The 16,705-nt window shown below is 39.7% G+C and overlaps 1 protein-coding gene across 1 annotated transcript; it reads right to left on the reverse strand.

The window, feature by feature from the left end:
- Window positions 1–4,715: 4,715 nt before the first annotated feature.
- Window positions 4,716–14,778, reverse strand: LOC310932680 (MAGUK p55 subfamily member 2-like; the record flags this gene model as incomplete). The annotated part of the gene is made up of 14 exons (XM_083896009.1): window positions 14,732–14,778; window positions 12,209–12,257; window positions 11,308–11,405; window positions 10,994–11,146; window positions 10,353–10,523; window positions 10,150–10,257; window positions 9,095–9,214; window positions 8,870–9,001; window positions 8,034–8,136; window positions 7,722–7,790; window positions 7,485–7,646; window positions 7,183–7,385; window positions 5,653–5,781; window positions 4,716–4,892 (listed from the first exon to the last, which is right to left on the reverse strand). The coding sequence occupies exons 2-14, from the start codon at window positions 12,237–12,239 to the stop codon at window positions 4,716–4,718; spliced, it is 1,656 nt and encodes a 551-aa protein (XP_083752135.1). The 5' UTR covers window positions 12,240–12,257; window positions 14,732–14,778.
- Between the last annotated feature and the right edge of the window lie 1,927 nt (window positions 14,779–16,705).

Here is a 16,705-nt window from a genome sequence, read left to right on the forward strand (position 1 = left end):
CGCAGACGAGAGCATCGCAACCAAGTTGTTGAGGGTCGGAAGTCAAGAAGAGGAAGAGCCGAATGTCCAGATGAGACGAGGAGGAAGAAAGCTGTCGTCCTCCAATCAGAACCTTCTCTCAGTGAAGAGGAGAAGATTAAAAAAAAGGGTTTAATGGTTCGATGTTTCCAACACATGACCATTGAGAATTTGCGACTTCCATTTAATGCATTCTCCACACCAAGGTCATGAGACTGGCAGAGACCGACAGAGAAGAGAGACCATGGTTTCATTAGACTCTCACTTTTCCTGCTCATTATGGAGTTGCCCTCAGGATGAGATTTTTATCAAAAAGATCGAGTCGCCGTGGTTCCACTGCATCACGGTCAACAAAGATGCCGTTTGACGGACCTTTTTCCACCGACATGGACCAGGCTCCGTTACACTTTGTGGGACTTTTTTTGTATTAAAAAAAAAAAAAAAAAAAATGGCTGTGAGGAATCTGAGAGTGAAAATTCCCGGCTGGAGTTTTTGAGAGTGAATAAGTTTAGTGTGTCACACATGGGAGAAGGTGATGAAGAGGAGAAGCAGTGATATGTTGATGATGATGATGATGATGATGAGCTATTATGATGATGAGCTACTATGGTGGAAAACAAGTAGGTAAAAAAAGTGAAACAATCTAATCTAATCTAAGAGAATATTTTACATGAAATATGATGTTCCATTTGCTCCTTCAGAAAACACTCAGGAAAAATACAAATAAAGGAACAATCTAATCTAATTAGAATACTTTATGAAATATGATGTGTTACATTTGCTCCTTCAGAGTTAAAATAACACTCAGGATAAATGAGGAATAAGCATAAAGGAAAAATCTAATCTAATCTAATCAAACATAATCTAATCTAATCTGATCAGAGAGTGTACTTTTTTTTATGAAATATGATGTTACTTTTGCTCCTTCAGAGTTAAAATGACACTCATTATAACACTCAAAAATAAGGAATAAGAGAAAAGGACAAATCCAACATAATCTAATCTAATCTAATCTAATCTAGAGAGAATATTTTATATATAACACTCAGGAAAAATAAGGAATAAGAGTAAAGGGAACATATAATCTAATCTAATCTAATCTAGAGAGAATACTTTATACGAAATATGTGTTACATTCGGTCATTCAGAGTTTAAATAACACTCATTATAACACTCAAAAATAAGGAATAAGGGTAAAGGAAAAATCTAACATAATAAAACAGTAAAAACAGACAGATTTATGGACTCACCAGTGAAGAATGATTTAAAATATAGTTTCCAGGAAATGGACTAAACTATAAATGGTTCTATTCCAATCATTTGTAGATCAGTTATTTTATTAGCTCAAGACCAAAAACAGGAAATTGTAGCCTCTTTAAAACACAGACAAGGCAATACAGATTACACTTTTCCAACAAGTTTGATGTATATCAAACTGTTCCTCACTAACTTACATCTAACCCTAGAAAATACACTTCTATATATATATATGTATACATATATATATAGAAGTGTTTGTAGTGTAATTCCTTGTGTGTTGAGTCTCTCTTTACCTGTGTCTTCCCTGATGAGCTGCACCTGTCACTCATTGTGTTCACCTGTGTCTCATGTGTTCACCTGCTTTAAATACTCTGAGCGTCAGTTTGTCTCACTCTGTCGTTTGGTCCAACTTTGTGTCTTTGCGCTTTTGTCACTGAGGGAGTTTTTTTTGTTTATTTTACGTTTTTGCCCTTCGCTTGCTTCCTGTTCCCACTGCACGGACACTGACTCCTTTGTTCTGAACCCCCTGCTTTTGAGACTGATTTTAAACTTTCAGTTGCTGCATTTAGTTCAGTTCAGTTCATTTTTTTTGTTGGAGATTGTAAATTAAATTGAGAAATGTTGTTTGCACAATAATATCAGGAAACATCTTACATCTTTTTATCCAATCAGTGATTTATTCATTACAGACTGACGTGTTAGTGTCCACAACAAAACACATGGTTTAAAGTTCAAAGCAGGGGTCACCAACCTTTTTGAGACCGAAAAAAATGGTGTAAAATGCTGTAGGTGCGAAAGAACCCTAGAGCTGAATATATGTTGCCTTTTAAAAGGAAATAATACCACTGAACCAATCTTTGTAAGCAAAATGCAGAGCGTTTACATTTTAAATGAAGTGTCATCTAAGATAAGGGCACCATCCTAAACAAAGATCTGATATTAAAATAGAGAGCAATAAAATGGCAAGTTTTTCTATTCCAAAATAATTGTCCAGACGTGCTTCACTGGCTCAGTGCTTTTAATGTGAAGGTGCAACACTGCGGGAATCATTGCGAAATCAAACCCTTGTACATATACAGTAGTTCTTATATAACAAACAATAATGCAATGCTGTTACGATACAGTGACAACAATGATTTTATTGCATTCATAAGGCTTGATAGAAAAACAACACAATGAGGGATTATTTCAGAGAGAGAAGCACAATGTTGCGTTGGAACAACACAAACACTTTACACTCATAAACATAGCTGCCCGACTAAAAGCAACTTTTTAGTCATGTACATTAAAAAAAAACTAAAATAAATCTTCAATAGCTGCCACAATAAAAGATCTGAGTACAAACGAGCTGCTCGAGGAGCTGCTTTTTACGCAGTTGGCACCGTGAACAGTGTTGCATGTACGGTGGCCCAGGAGTGCAACCGCACGCTGTGAGAGTAGGAAAAGTTAAAGGACACAATTTGTGTTGTTGTGTTGTTTGTTTTTTAGGTTGCGCTGTTCACTCAAAGGCCGCCGTATACACGTTCTTTACATACATTCCCCCCCCAAAAAAAAACTCACCACAAGAGCATCACGTAGTGTGTGAAATACTGTACAAGGCAACGATATCAGTATCTAACACGTTGTCGTCGTCGTTGTGTATCTACTGTACATGCTGTACATACACGAGACGTTGACATTTAAAATAGACCACAAAATTAAAAAAGTGCAAAACAAGAGAACGTGCTATGAAATACAGAGTTGTAATAAAGCAACTGTACAATACTGTGTGAAGAGTATAATACACTACCATTCAAAAGTTTGGGCTCACTTAGAAATGTCCTTTTTTTTTGAAGGAAAAGCACTTTTTTTCCCCAATGAATCTAACATTAAATGAATCAGAAATACACTCTATACATTGTTAATGTGGTAAACGACTATTCTAGCTGCAAACGTCTGGTTTTTAATGGAATATGTACATAGGTGTATAGAGGCCCATTTACACTGTTCTAATGGTACATTGTGTTTGCTAATGGCAAAAAACCCTTGAAAACCCTTGTGCAATGACGATTATTTTGAATAAAAGTCATTATTTCTAATCTTGTCAATGTCTTGACTATATTTTCTTTTTCAAAAACACAACAAAAATATTGTATCTGTGACCCCAAACTTTTGAACGGTAGTGTATATTTATCTATATTATCTATATGTGTCATTATTTTATTTTTGTTGAGGATTGTGATCGGGAGATGAATACTAATGCATGTATACATTTAACTGGACCCAAACTGGCCTTACATATATATGTATATATACATATATGTGTATATATACATATACATATACATATATGTGTATATATACATATATATATGTATATACACATATACATATATGTGTATATATACATATACATATATGTGTATATATACATATATATATGTATATACACATATATATGTGTATATATACATATATGTATATATACACATATATATATATGTATATACACATATATATATGTGTATATATACATATATATGTATATATACATATATGTATATATACACATATGTATATATACACATATGTATATATACACATATGTATATATACACATATGTATATATGTATATACACATATGTATATATATACACATATATATGCATATATACATATATATATATATGTATATATACATACATATACATATATACATATACATACATATATATATATGTGTATACAGACGAAGGCGAGAGTTAAAAAAAATATGACATTTAAGTTGAAATTTCGCAACTCATTCTTTCACGTTTTAAGTAAACTAAACGGATGAACGACAGTGTTGGCACTCAGTTTCTCGCTAACTCACATCCTGTTAGGAGACTTCATTAAACCCGCACAGATATGGCACAGATATGGATACACGTAAACAAGCTGACGATGCCAATCAGGATACAATGTAAACTGGCTCTTGTTGAGCATAAATCTTTTATCCAACCAGGAGCCAGAACTCCAAAGAAAGAGCTGTTCCTCTGTGATAATAAATAAATAAATAAATAATAACCCTTCAGTCCAAAAACTGAGCGTTGGTTTTAAAATAATAAATAAGTCGAAGCGTCACGCTGTAAACACTGACAGTCTGCTGATGGACATCAGAAAATGGCACGAATGATTTTAAAAAACATACAAAATCCATGTACAAATGACACACACACGCACACACACACATTCAAATTCTGTCCTGAATTATTCAAGACGTCCACCTCTTCTGAAAAATATATAACGCGTAACGTGCATCTATGGACGGATCTATCCTATCTCACACGCGTCCAAGAAAAATAATCTGCGCTTTAATCTGCACATGTTCTAAAACTACTCTATGGTCTCTAATCTCTGTGGGTAAAGAGGATATGAAACTCTAAAAACGTGACACACACACGGGCCTCTCTGTCGTCTAGAAGACCCACGTGACGGGAACCCACTGCGGGTTTTTGGACACGGTCTCCAGCGCGGCCTTCACGGTGCGGTACGTCTCGTCCAGGTTGTCGTTCACGATGCCGAGGTCGAAGTAGTGACCGCACGCCGCTTGGATCTTGGCGCTGTCGACGCATGTCCTCTGCAGCTCTTCATCCTGACGCGGCAGGGGAAAATAAACAACAGCATGACTTTTCTACAAGTTCATGTGAAACATAAGGTTCCAGTAGCAGATGTATGGCCAGAGGCGATTCTAGAGTCTGTAGGGGCCCGAAGCAAACATTCCCAGGGGGCCCTTCCTTCCAACCAGTGTTCATCACCATTATGTTATAAATAATCTGACATCAAGGAAAAATGTATACGTTTTTTCGAAATGAATGAAATAACATGGAAAAACCTTGTAATTAAAAAGTATGTGAGAATATAAATGTAAATAACAATAAAATACCGTAAATAGCTCATAAAAAACTATATAAACTTAGTAAAAAAAATACATTACACTGTAAAGGACCCACATTATAAAACAATATAAATATATAGAACAATAAAATACTGTAAATAACTGAAAAAAACATATATAAACTGAGTAAAAAAGATATGCATTACACTGTAAATAATCCTCTTCATTTTCCAACTTGCAGAACGATAACTTCAAACAGGTTAAAGTGAGGTAGGGCCCCTTTAGGGAGGTTTCCTACTGAGATGTCATTGCAAATCGCCCATTGTTGTTTAAGGGGGACGGGGAGGCGGCTGGTCACTGCACATTTCAGTAAAAACAGCCCCCAGGCTCCGAGTGTCGGGGGGCCCCCTATCGGCTCGGGGCCCCAAGCAGTTGCCTGCATTGCCTGTTCACAAGCTGCGCCTCTGTGTATGGCACTGTGTTGTTGGCGAGCCTCTGGGATACGAGTGCGTCTTACCGTCAGCGTCTGAGTGACGACCCCTGCCTCCACGGCCGAGTGATTCATCACCTTCAGCACCTCGAACTCCGGAGACTGGAGGAAGACCACGTAGGGCAGGAACTCGGACGTCCTCAGCACTTTCAGAGTCTACGAGTAAAACACGCGACACGATGTTATTAAAAAAAAACCTCTCTGAGGTTTTGGGTCAGCATCACTGAGACGGACTCTGTGTGCGACGACGTCAGCTGATGTGAGAACGAGCCTCGAGCCAAACACATGACGCCAAACTCAATGAATGGAGCTCCACAGAGACGAGCGACAACTCTAATGTGATGTAATATCACAGTTTAAATGTTTGGATCTTTTTACTACAGTTTTTTCATTATGTACACAAACTGCACTGTAATGGCTACAAAGGCGTTTTTTCCCCCAAGCCTCCATGGGGCCCAAAATTTGAATTTGGGGCCCTATGTTACTGCCAATAATAATGATTATTGATCATTCACACACCAACTATACTAAACATATTGTACTTATTCTACTCTGTCACAAATACACTTGTAAAACTAAACTTTTTGTTTCACCAGATTTGCAAACGTACAGAATAACCTTTCAATTAATATTTGGCAAAATCAGCAACTCCCCCTACTGGCGACACAGAGAATCAATACATAAAACCAAACGGTTTATAAATAAAATATTAAGATATTAAAGTCTGAAAATCTAAAAATGTACACAATCTTTGGGGGGGGGTTCAAAATACACTCCTGTAATACAAATATTTGACTTTTATTTGTAAAAAAACACAGCATTAAATAAAATAAACAAATAAATATCAAACAAATATTTAAATAATAATGTAAATCAACAGAGGCACCCCAAACAAGGTAATAAAAATGGTTTATAAATAAAATATGAAGTTAAATAATCACATCTGACAACGATGTAATAACTGTGAAAAAGCTTTGGTAAAAATGGGGAGAAAATTCTAAATAAACTACAGCAATCCAAATAAAAAAATAAAAAATGTCTGAGTTAATTGCTCTTGTGGGCCCTCTAGTGGTCACGGGGCCCTAAGCAGCGGCTTAGTTCGCTTATGCCTTGGGCTAGGTGCTTATACTCTGAGTAGACTTGCTTGTTGCCTGGTAACCTTCACTGAAATAAAGGAAAACAACATTTCCCTTTGCTAGGTGCTTACTACACACTAAAACTAGAATTCCACTCTAGATTTTCTTTTTTTCCAGACTCGTATGTTCACTAAAAAATTTATTATATTGAATTTCTTGGCTCAGACCTCTGCCAATTACAGTACATCTATGGCATAAAAGAAAAAGGAAGTGTGTTTGACTGAGGAAAATAACAGCACAACATGCATTTAATTTATATTTCTGATTTAATTATATATATAGTTGTTATTTAATGGCTACCTAGATGTCAATTTAAAGAGGAAAAAATACTTTCTTGTTTCTGATTGGTTCATTCAGACATTCAGAATCTGAACACTGCACTTATATAACTCAATGTGTGTGTGTGTGTGTGTGTGTTTACTTGAGGGTTGGCGTCCAGTATGCAGATGCGTCCGGCCTCCACCACCTCGTGGATGGAGTCGATCTTGATTCCGTAAAGGTTGCCGTTGTACTCTCCGTGCTCGAGGAAGCGCCCGTTCTTGATATCGGCCTCCATCTTGCTGCGGCTGGTGTAGGCGTACATGCGATTGTCCTGTTCCGCCTTTTTGGGCTTTCTCGAGGTGTCTGTGCGCACACGACACACACACACACACACAGAGTGTTACGCATGATCTCACGTATTTGCCTGTGCCACCTTCCAAACAATTCAAAAGTCATTCATACATGGAATGGTGGTGCCGAAGAGTTGAGGATCCATCAGCAGCAGCTTGTTCTTCAGTCTCCGCCTCCCGACACCCTGCGCGCCAATCAGAATCAGAGTTTTCCTCTTGAAAGGTGGGACTTTGGCCACCTCCTCGTACAGCAAGATCTCATGTCTGTCAAACTCTGGGAAAAAAAAAAAAAAGGAATTAAGAATAGGAACATCAAGTTTTATTGAGAAGAACGTTTAGTTTAGTTTACCTGCGTTCTTGGTGGTCACATACATCATCTTCTTCTTCTTCTTTCCGCCAACACCAGTACAAAGATTCCCTGTCACAGATGAAGCATTTTCAGTCCATTGTTATCTTTACATTCATCTTTGCAGCAGTTTCTTCAGACACGTGATTCTCGTTTGAAGCTGATTCACTAAATACAGAGCTAGGATATAAACCTTTTAAGGCTCATTTAAGCTCCTCTCATTCTAGGTAAGGTCAGCGTGATGGGACAGTGGGAAGCCTGGACTTTCACCAGCAGATGGCAGTGAACAACAGAACAACGCCTTTATTTATTTACCTGCTGGAGCCAGTTCCACGTCTATCTTGACGAATGCTTTCCTTTTCTCCTCCAGCATCTGACTGGGAATCAAACCAGTGCTCCCGCCCTCGACGTGACGAGCCTGTGCAACACACACACACACACACACACACACACACACACAAAAGGTCACATTTGTAAAAGGAATAAGAAATACACCAGCCAAGAAGTTCAGATTGACCAAAGTAAATGAGGCAGCAGTAGCTCAACATCCCCCCTGTATCCTCACAAGCTAAAAAACTATGATTTTCTTAAAGGTGAAGTAAGTAGTTTATAGTGACATCTAGAGGAGAGGCTGAAATTTACAACAACGAACTGCTCCTCTGCTCACCCCCTCCCTTCCCTGAGCGCTACGTTATCCTCAGCCGGTCAAATGTCGACCTCGTCGTCTTTCTCCGTGGTGCGTGCGTACGGTCAGGTACTGGTGTTCCTTTATCCGCTGTAAATTACGTGTGGTCCTCCATTCTAAACGCGTAAAAAGATCCGCTACAAGTAAAGCGACGCTTGATTTGTTCTCTCGCGTTTGTCCTTACAGGCTCCCGTAGAAAAACAAGGCGTCTCGCTGCTAACAGTGGCAATGCAGTAGCGGCCCGCGACCATGTTATTTTACATGACTTTTTGAAACACTACGAAAATGAAACAAAAACTATTATACAGCGACTAGACAATGCAGGAGCACATAATATGTAAAAAAAAGTGGATTTTGGGTCATATAAACCCATAAATACTACGCAGTGTCCCTTTAATGGACTTTGGTACAGTACAAACCTGAACTAGCCCTTTTGTGTACACATGTGATTTCTGTTGTTCTCTACCTGCCACCAGTTGACATCATCCTGGTTGACGATCTGCAGGATGTCGCCCGTCTCAAACCTCAAACCGGCCTCCTTACAGGGAATGAGGTTGTCATTGGCAGGGTCGTAGTCATAGTGACACTTAAAGAACACCTAGGGGAAAAACACGAGCGGGACGTTATTTTAGTTACGTGTCTTCAGATGTCATATGTTCTAATAAAACGTGTGTGTGTGTGTGTGTGTGACCTGTCTCGGTGGTATGGCCTCATGGTAGCTGGGTAGAATCTTCAGAAGCACACTGCCGCTGGCAGCTTGCAGCTCCTCCTGGAGAACCCTGGCGTCGCGGCCGACCTCTCGTCCGTTCACCTGCCGGAAAAACCCGGGAAAACAAGAGGAACATCTGGATTAACATGAAAATAGAAACTTTTGAGGCACATTTAATGGTTAAAGTGATAGAAAAAAGAAAACATTTCAAGAAAGAAGACAGAAAAGTAAAGACTCAGAGACAGAACCCTGAGGTACTCCACAAGCTGACCTTTGAGGACTGATCTATAAGTGTGATCAGAGAGTCTGAGATCAATCACAGTTGAAGTAAACGACATTAAAGGAAGAGATTAATGTTTTATAAACTTAGATGTTTCTAACGGTTATCTGCTAAATGCAAAGCTACAGCTAGCACAGGAAGTTAGCTTATTATGAAGACTGAAATCAAGGAAAACTACATATTCTTTTGCTAGGTGCTTAGACTCTCAGGCTAGCTTTACACGACAACGATCTGAACACAATCCGCAAAAGTCGCGTTGCGTTCCCACTTTTTATTTTGCGTTTAGACCAGCGTCTTTGGGTGGAAATCTGTGTGCACACGGTGACGCAAAAGTGTGTGAAATTTGATGTAGTATGCATGCCAGGTGGCTAGGTGGTGAAGCACAACAACACCAGGAGCGCCTGCATGGGTTGAAACTTCCTTCTACTTCTCTCTAGTAGCGCGAAGTAGCCCACAGTCGAAAACCAAAATATTAACTCGGCTTAATTGCTGAAATGACTCCTGGATAGGTATCAGAGCAGCTAAGGCAACTTGAATGTCCGACTGATGGATATAATCCGACATGCTTGTTGTTGTTTGTCTGTACTGCACATGGATCTGACGTCAACGCGGTACGGGAGGATCGCCAGAGCTAGCCAAAGCTACAGCTAGAACAGGAAGTTAGCTTTGTATGAAGACTGAAATCAAGGAAAATATTTCCCTTTGCTAGGTGACAAGAGTCACTGAAGTTCATATTGACTAAACGGAGTTACCATACCTCTTTGATGATATCGCCGACGTGCAGCAGTCCTTGCTGGTCTATCATGCCACCGTGGAGTATGCGTGCAATCACCAGCTCGCCAGCCTCCACCTTAAATGTCACCCCCTGAAACACAGTGTATGTGTTGTTGTATGCATTCAATTGTTGTATTTTGCTTCATAAAATAGAGTCAAAACTAATTTTGTGTTGCGCTTACTTACCAAATGCTCCCCCGCCACTTTCCGTATGCCCACCATGCGGATGGCATCGGGCGGTGGGTGCAGGTTGTGCGTGTGGCCGTCCTCCGGTTCATGATCCACTGAATCGCAGGGGCTCGGTGGCGGGCTGTCGCACGACTGCGACGCCACCGAATCGTGAGTTTCCAATAGAGACTGAGAGGAAAAGAGAGAGTTCACAGAGAACATTAGTCTGGTGAGTTGTGATGGTAAAACCACTGCTGTAATGCATTGATGATCGATTAGAAATGTCCTTATTTTTTGAAGGAAAAGCACTTTTTTTCAATGAATATAACATTAAATGAATCAGAAATACACTCTTTACATTGTTATGTGGTAAACGACTGTATTCTAGCTGCAAACGTCTGGTTTTTAATGGAATATGTACATAGGTGTATAGAGGCCCATTTCCAGTGTTCTAATGGTACATTGTGTTTGCTAATGGCGTTAAAAGGCTATTGGATGATTAGAAAACCCTTGAAAACCCTTGTGCAATGATGTTAGCACAGTTGAAAGCATTGGTGAATAAAAGTGTGTCTTTTAATGGAAAACACAAAAAAAATTATATAGGTGACCCAAAACGTTTGAACGGTAGTGTACGTATAAGTCTGTGTGTCTTCCCCCACCTGGAAATGAGGCTGCGTGAGGATGGTGGTGAGCTCAGCTGCAGAGTCCGACTGCTCTGTGAAGGGGTCCAGGTCTTTGAGGATCTCCTGCAGGAGCTCCAAGTTGTTGTCCCTCACCGGCGACGGCCGCACCTCCTTCAGACACTCCTCTTGCTCCTGTCATGCATAAATCCACATTAAAACAAGCACTTTTACTTTGAAATTTCTGTGAAATATCATAGTGTTTTTTTTGTCTCTTGACCAGACTAGATGTTCATTTTGAGTTTGACACCATTGACACTGTGTTGTGATCGCGTGTGCATGCACCGCCGCACCAGAGGGCTCTCCATGATGCCTTTGAGGTAGATGAGGTCCAGGTCATTGGCCGTGGTGGAGCTGGTCGTGCTGTCACTCGTGTCCAACACCTGGAGCGCTGTAACAAACAATGCGAGATTTATTGAATTTCCCATATTATACCCTATTTCTCCAAGTGAACCTAGTTCCCTGGTGTCCTAATGAACATGTCTGTGACATGCTTTGGTCAAAATACCATAAGGATGAAGCACCACAGCAGTTCAATCACCCTGGCAAAACAGCTCTGTTCAGAAGGCTCTGTTTAGTAGTATCTCTTTATAAAAAAAAATAAAAAAGTGAAACAAAACAAGGGACAGGAAATGACATCAGCCACAGAGGCTACTGGGAGCTAACAGCAGTTAGCATTTGGGAAAGTGATCATTTGCAGGCTCTAGCAGGCGCGTTGCCGTCATATATAACATGTATCCACTGGACAGATAAATCTGGACGTTTGTGTAGAACTCTGTGCTGCACTGTAGAGCCAAGAATAGAACGGAAGTCAAGATCGCATGTTTTATCTCATGTACTTACTGAGGAGGACCACAAAAACATGAGTGAGTCATCTTTTTTCACACTTTGGTGACTGATAGGACCTCCAGAGTCCTAAATATAAGGATTTAAATGATTAAAAAGTTGCTTTTGCATAATATGGGACCTTTAAAGGAAGGTTTTTGCAAACATTCAGTACAAATTGTCTGTTTCTTTTTGCTTTGACATTTCACTTCTCCCACTCTCTCACACATGGGTGAGTGTTCATCACAGAATGATGATTCTAGTCCTTTAACATACTGTACGTTCATAGTCACTGGGTTAAGGGAGCAATTTTCTTTGGAAAACAAGAATTAACAAATCATCGGGAAGGAGGAGAGTGTTGGGTCTCACCAGGTTCTGTCCTGGTGGAGGCCACAGGCATGGTCGAGCCTCAGTCAATCTGAGAAAGAGAGGGAGAGAGAGAGAGAGAATGAAGTGTGGAGAATATCATCCATCACTTTCATCATGAGTTTGAAAAAACAAAGGGAAAATTGTTTTTATTTATATTGTAGTGAGGAACCCCTTGTCCTCACCTTAACATCACAGCTAAGTGCCTAACCTAACCCTAACCTAAAGGTCTTAATCCTGAAAAAAGCCCTTTAAAATCATCAAATTGTCCTCACAAAGATAGGTTTGTGAGTTTTTCGCCCTCACAAGGATATAAATACGAGTACACGTGCACAGATAGCAGGAAAAGAAGGAGGTAGCTCTCCATCTTCAGGAACGGAGAGCGTCGATAAACAAAAGGACAGTCGGAGAGTTATAGTGAATAAGGAGAAGTAAATAAAGACAGAAGAGAGGAGGGGAGAGGGTGTGTGGTGGGGCGGGGGGCTAATCTGCATATCACCATGACAACAGACACAATGAGAATTTGGAAAGAGACAGAGTGGGAGAGAACAAAGAGACACAGCCCCCCCCTTCCCTTTTTTTAAACTATATACTAAACTATATATAATATAATAATATCTTCACTACTTTTGCAGCTGTTAAGTGTGATGCTACCGCTACAACTCACTGCTGCCATGGAAACCTGCCTCCCTTCACTTTTCCCCGCACACACACACACATTTATGCTAACGCTAGAGTGAGGTGGTATTACACAACACATCACAGCGGTGGAGAAGCTGACGGGGGATAGAAAAGCTGCCGAGTAGAGCGCCGTGCAGTGCTAGAAGTGTATTGCGAAGAAGCGGCAGAGGAGTTAATGTTATATGTTTGTCCTGCTACCAAAGTCCAAGCATTTGAATATGTAGCAGAATTTGTGCATTCATAAATAAATCATTCATTACGGGTCTCTATGGGTCAGTCTACATTTCAGGGATGTTAAGGTAACACAGTAAAGAATGCACTTTATTCCTGCAGGTTAATGCATGCTAACGAGACATTAACTCGGTGGAAATGGACGACACCCGAGTCCATGCAGGTTCACACACAGCGACCTTAACCTGTCACATAAAGACTGGATGTAGTGGACTGATTTTAGCCTGTATATAAATGTCAAAGTAGTGTTTGTGAACCAAAATGTCCCCCTAAGGTACATGAAAAAACTGAGGGAAATGCATTATATTGATAAATACTCAACCTTTGTTATGCTAAATTATAGTAACACTTACTGCTATTTCTGCTGTAAAGTACATAAATGTATAGTTAAGAGAGAGAAATGTGATGATATGTTTTACTATATCAGCTGCTGTTCTGCATAGTTCACAGCTGATGATGGAGACCACATTATTTTCCTGTTGATGAATGACGTGATGAAGGATTAAAAATAGACAACACAACAAAAGCCTGCGCAGCTGCTGTTCACCTGAATGATAAAACTGCACATTCAGCACATGCACGCACACACTAATTACACATCTCACATCATCTTTCCTTTCCCTCCTCCTCGTGTCTCCTTAACTGTTCACTTCTCTCCTCCACTCTCTTCCTTATAAGCTAATTGCTCACCCTGTGTCACAGTCTCACCCCGGTCCACCCTCCTCCTCTCCCCCCGACATCCTCCCCTCCACTCAAGCCCAGGAACTCCTAAATACCCCACCTCCCACTATCATCATCCATCTGCTCCACACACACGCACACACACAGACATATGCTCACACACACATTTTTTCCTCAACCTATGACATATGAACAAATGTTGGACCTCAAAACTGCTTGTTGTTGTTTTTAAAAAGCAACAAATGTATAATCCAATGATATAATCCAGGAAAATCGAACATTAGCTTTGTGTCCATATAGGTATATGATGTGTTTTTGTGTGAGTGGGAGGAGGATTTCTTTAATTACGTCACCAATACACACACACACGCACACACACGCACACACACACACACACACACACACACACACACACACACACACACACACACACACACACACACACACACACACACACCATGTGATATGTTTTCCTTTATTAGCATTAGCAATCTTACTATCCAATGTTTATGACCCCCCTGGGCTGGGGTCAGAATGAGGGGTCACATTAACAAAGCTTCGTGACACACACACACACACACACACACACACACACACACACACACACACACACACACACACACACAGTCCATTTCCTAGCACCTTGTCCTGTCCCAAAGAGAGAGAAGGAGACATAAACACAGACAATGCTAACCGAAAAACACGTATATTAGCAAGAAGCTAATATGACGAAACACGCTGTTATTTAAACAGAGCGCGCGCACACCGACGCAGACGCAAGCACGCGCCTTTGTCATCGTGGGAGGAGGAGGGAGCGACACAGACACAGACACAGACAGTAAGATGCTAAACAAACACCGCCTGTTAGCACGTGTACCCTGTTAGCATACACGCCGCCGTGTTTACGTTGAATAATGTACGCCGCTCACTTACCTTTTTTAGCACAATAAACACGAGCTTCACGCTGCCTCGTCCGCGTCGTGCACGTATTGTTATTGTCTGATTTCGTGCCGCCGTCAACGTACGCGAGAGCGTCAAAGCAGTAGCATACACACGACTTCCGGGCAGACTTTCAAAATAATATAATTTCGTGGCGGTACTTGGTGTTTCTCTGGTAAACATGATGCATATATAGATGGAAAATATTGTAGTTGATGTATTCGAATACACAGTACACTGTGTGCGATACAAAAGAGGTTTTTATTTCGATATATATAAATAGAAAGTTTTATTTTGAAAGCAAATTGTGAACACGTTTGGTTAATTTGTACATAGTGCAGGGACATTGACAATGTGGTTCATCATTAAGTTTTTTTCATCTATCTATCTATCTATCTATCTATCTATCTATCTATCTATCTATCTATCTATCTATCTATCTATCTATCTATCTATCTATCTATCTATCTATCTATCATAATAAACACACAGCTATCTGCAAGCTAATGTTTTATTAATTCTTGTATATTTGTTATTTTATTATACCACGATATGTATATCGTGGTATAATGTATTGATGTTTGTCTGCTTTTCTTTATAATGTCTGATTGTTCCTCTCACAGCTTATTTATTATATATTTATTCTGTTTTGCCCTTTTCTTCTGTCACCTGTATTTATTTATAACTTGTGCAACTGTGACACCTGAGAAAGCATTTTAATATTTGACCATAAACACAATTGCTGAGTCAGTATTTCCTATTGTTTTTGGAGGGAGTTGCTCATGTTCCACTTATACTAATAATTCAGCAGTTTTTTTTTCCCAGCACTATGTTGTCTCCACTTTCTCCAGCCTCGGTTCTCGCGCTCGTTCCCGAAGAAGTCAAATGTACTGGAACAGATTCTCGCCTCTGTCGTTTCTCCTCACTGTTTTAACCCTCACTGCAGTTTGATGTGAAGGAAAAACGATGTCTTCTGTCTTTTAGGTGCTGCTTAAGAACCCAGCAGATGTCTCTGCCTGATGCAACCCAGTGGTCTAAAGAATGAGAAGCACGTTCCGAGCCTGTAGATTTAACCAGCTCTTTCAACAAACACTGGTACGCAGATTAAATGTCGTGATGGATTTGGAAGAAACAAGAATGTTGCTGATTTTGCAATTGCATGCAAGTGTAAAATATTATCCCTTTGTGTCATAAAACAATCCATGTGCACTTACATCCTTACTTTGTCAATCCATTTCCTTTCTGTGAGGCACAATTATCCTATTTATAACTATAATAATACCTTTAAAAACGTAGTTTACAAAGAGTTTTCACAAAGGTGGAGCGGAAACAAGAGAAACAGGAAGGTAAACACAATACGAGCCGCAAAGAAAAACTGAATTTGGCCACTTAAAGAAGGACAAATAAGTACGTTTATGTTTGTATTGTTTTATAATATATATTTATTATATAATATATATTTTGTGACTTGTGGTGTCATCCATTCAGATTTTATTTACATCATTTGTGTCTGGACTTTGGTGCAGGAGAGTGACTGTTTTTCAGCCACCAATGCTGTACACTTAAAGGCGCCATATGCACGAATGTGGCCAAAAACGGTTACTACACTCTAATTCAAAATACAGAGGTCTTTAGGCATAACTGGCAACCCATGGTTGCTCTGCAGCTGAGACTGTACTGACTGCAATGATTGGTAGACGGCGGTAGGTGGCGCAACATGCCAAAACATGATTTCAAAACATAAACATGATTTGCAGTCTGCAAAATATTATTTTTAATGCAAATATTTTGCCTGTACTGTTGTTGTTGGTGAGTTCAGTTTGTTATATGAACATTATTCCTGAGTCTCTGTGACATATTAGGAGGATTTTATGGCCAGTTGCTTTAGATTTATTACATAATGCACCTTTAAGCATGGGGAGATTTTATTTTGTGAGCCTTTTGATAAGTAGTTGATAAGTGTTCATC

The sequence above is a fragment of the Microchirus variegatus genome (genome assembly GCF_963457635.1).
Source record: "Microchirus variegatus genome assembly, chromosome: 10".
Taxonomy (NCBI): Eukaryota; Metazoa; Chordata; class Actinopteri; order Pleuronectiformes; family Soleidae; genus Microchirus; species Microchirus variegatus.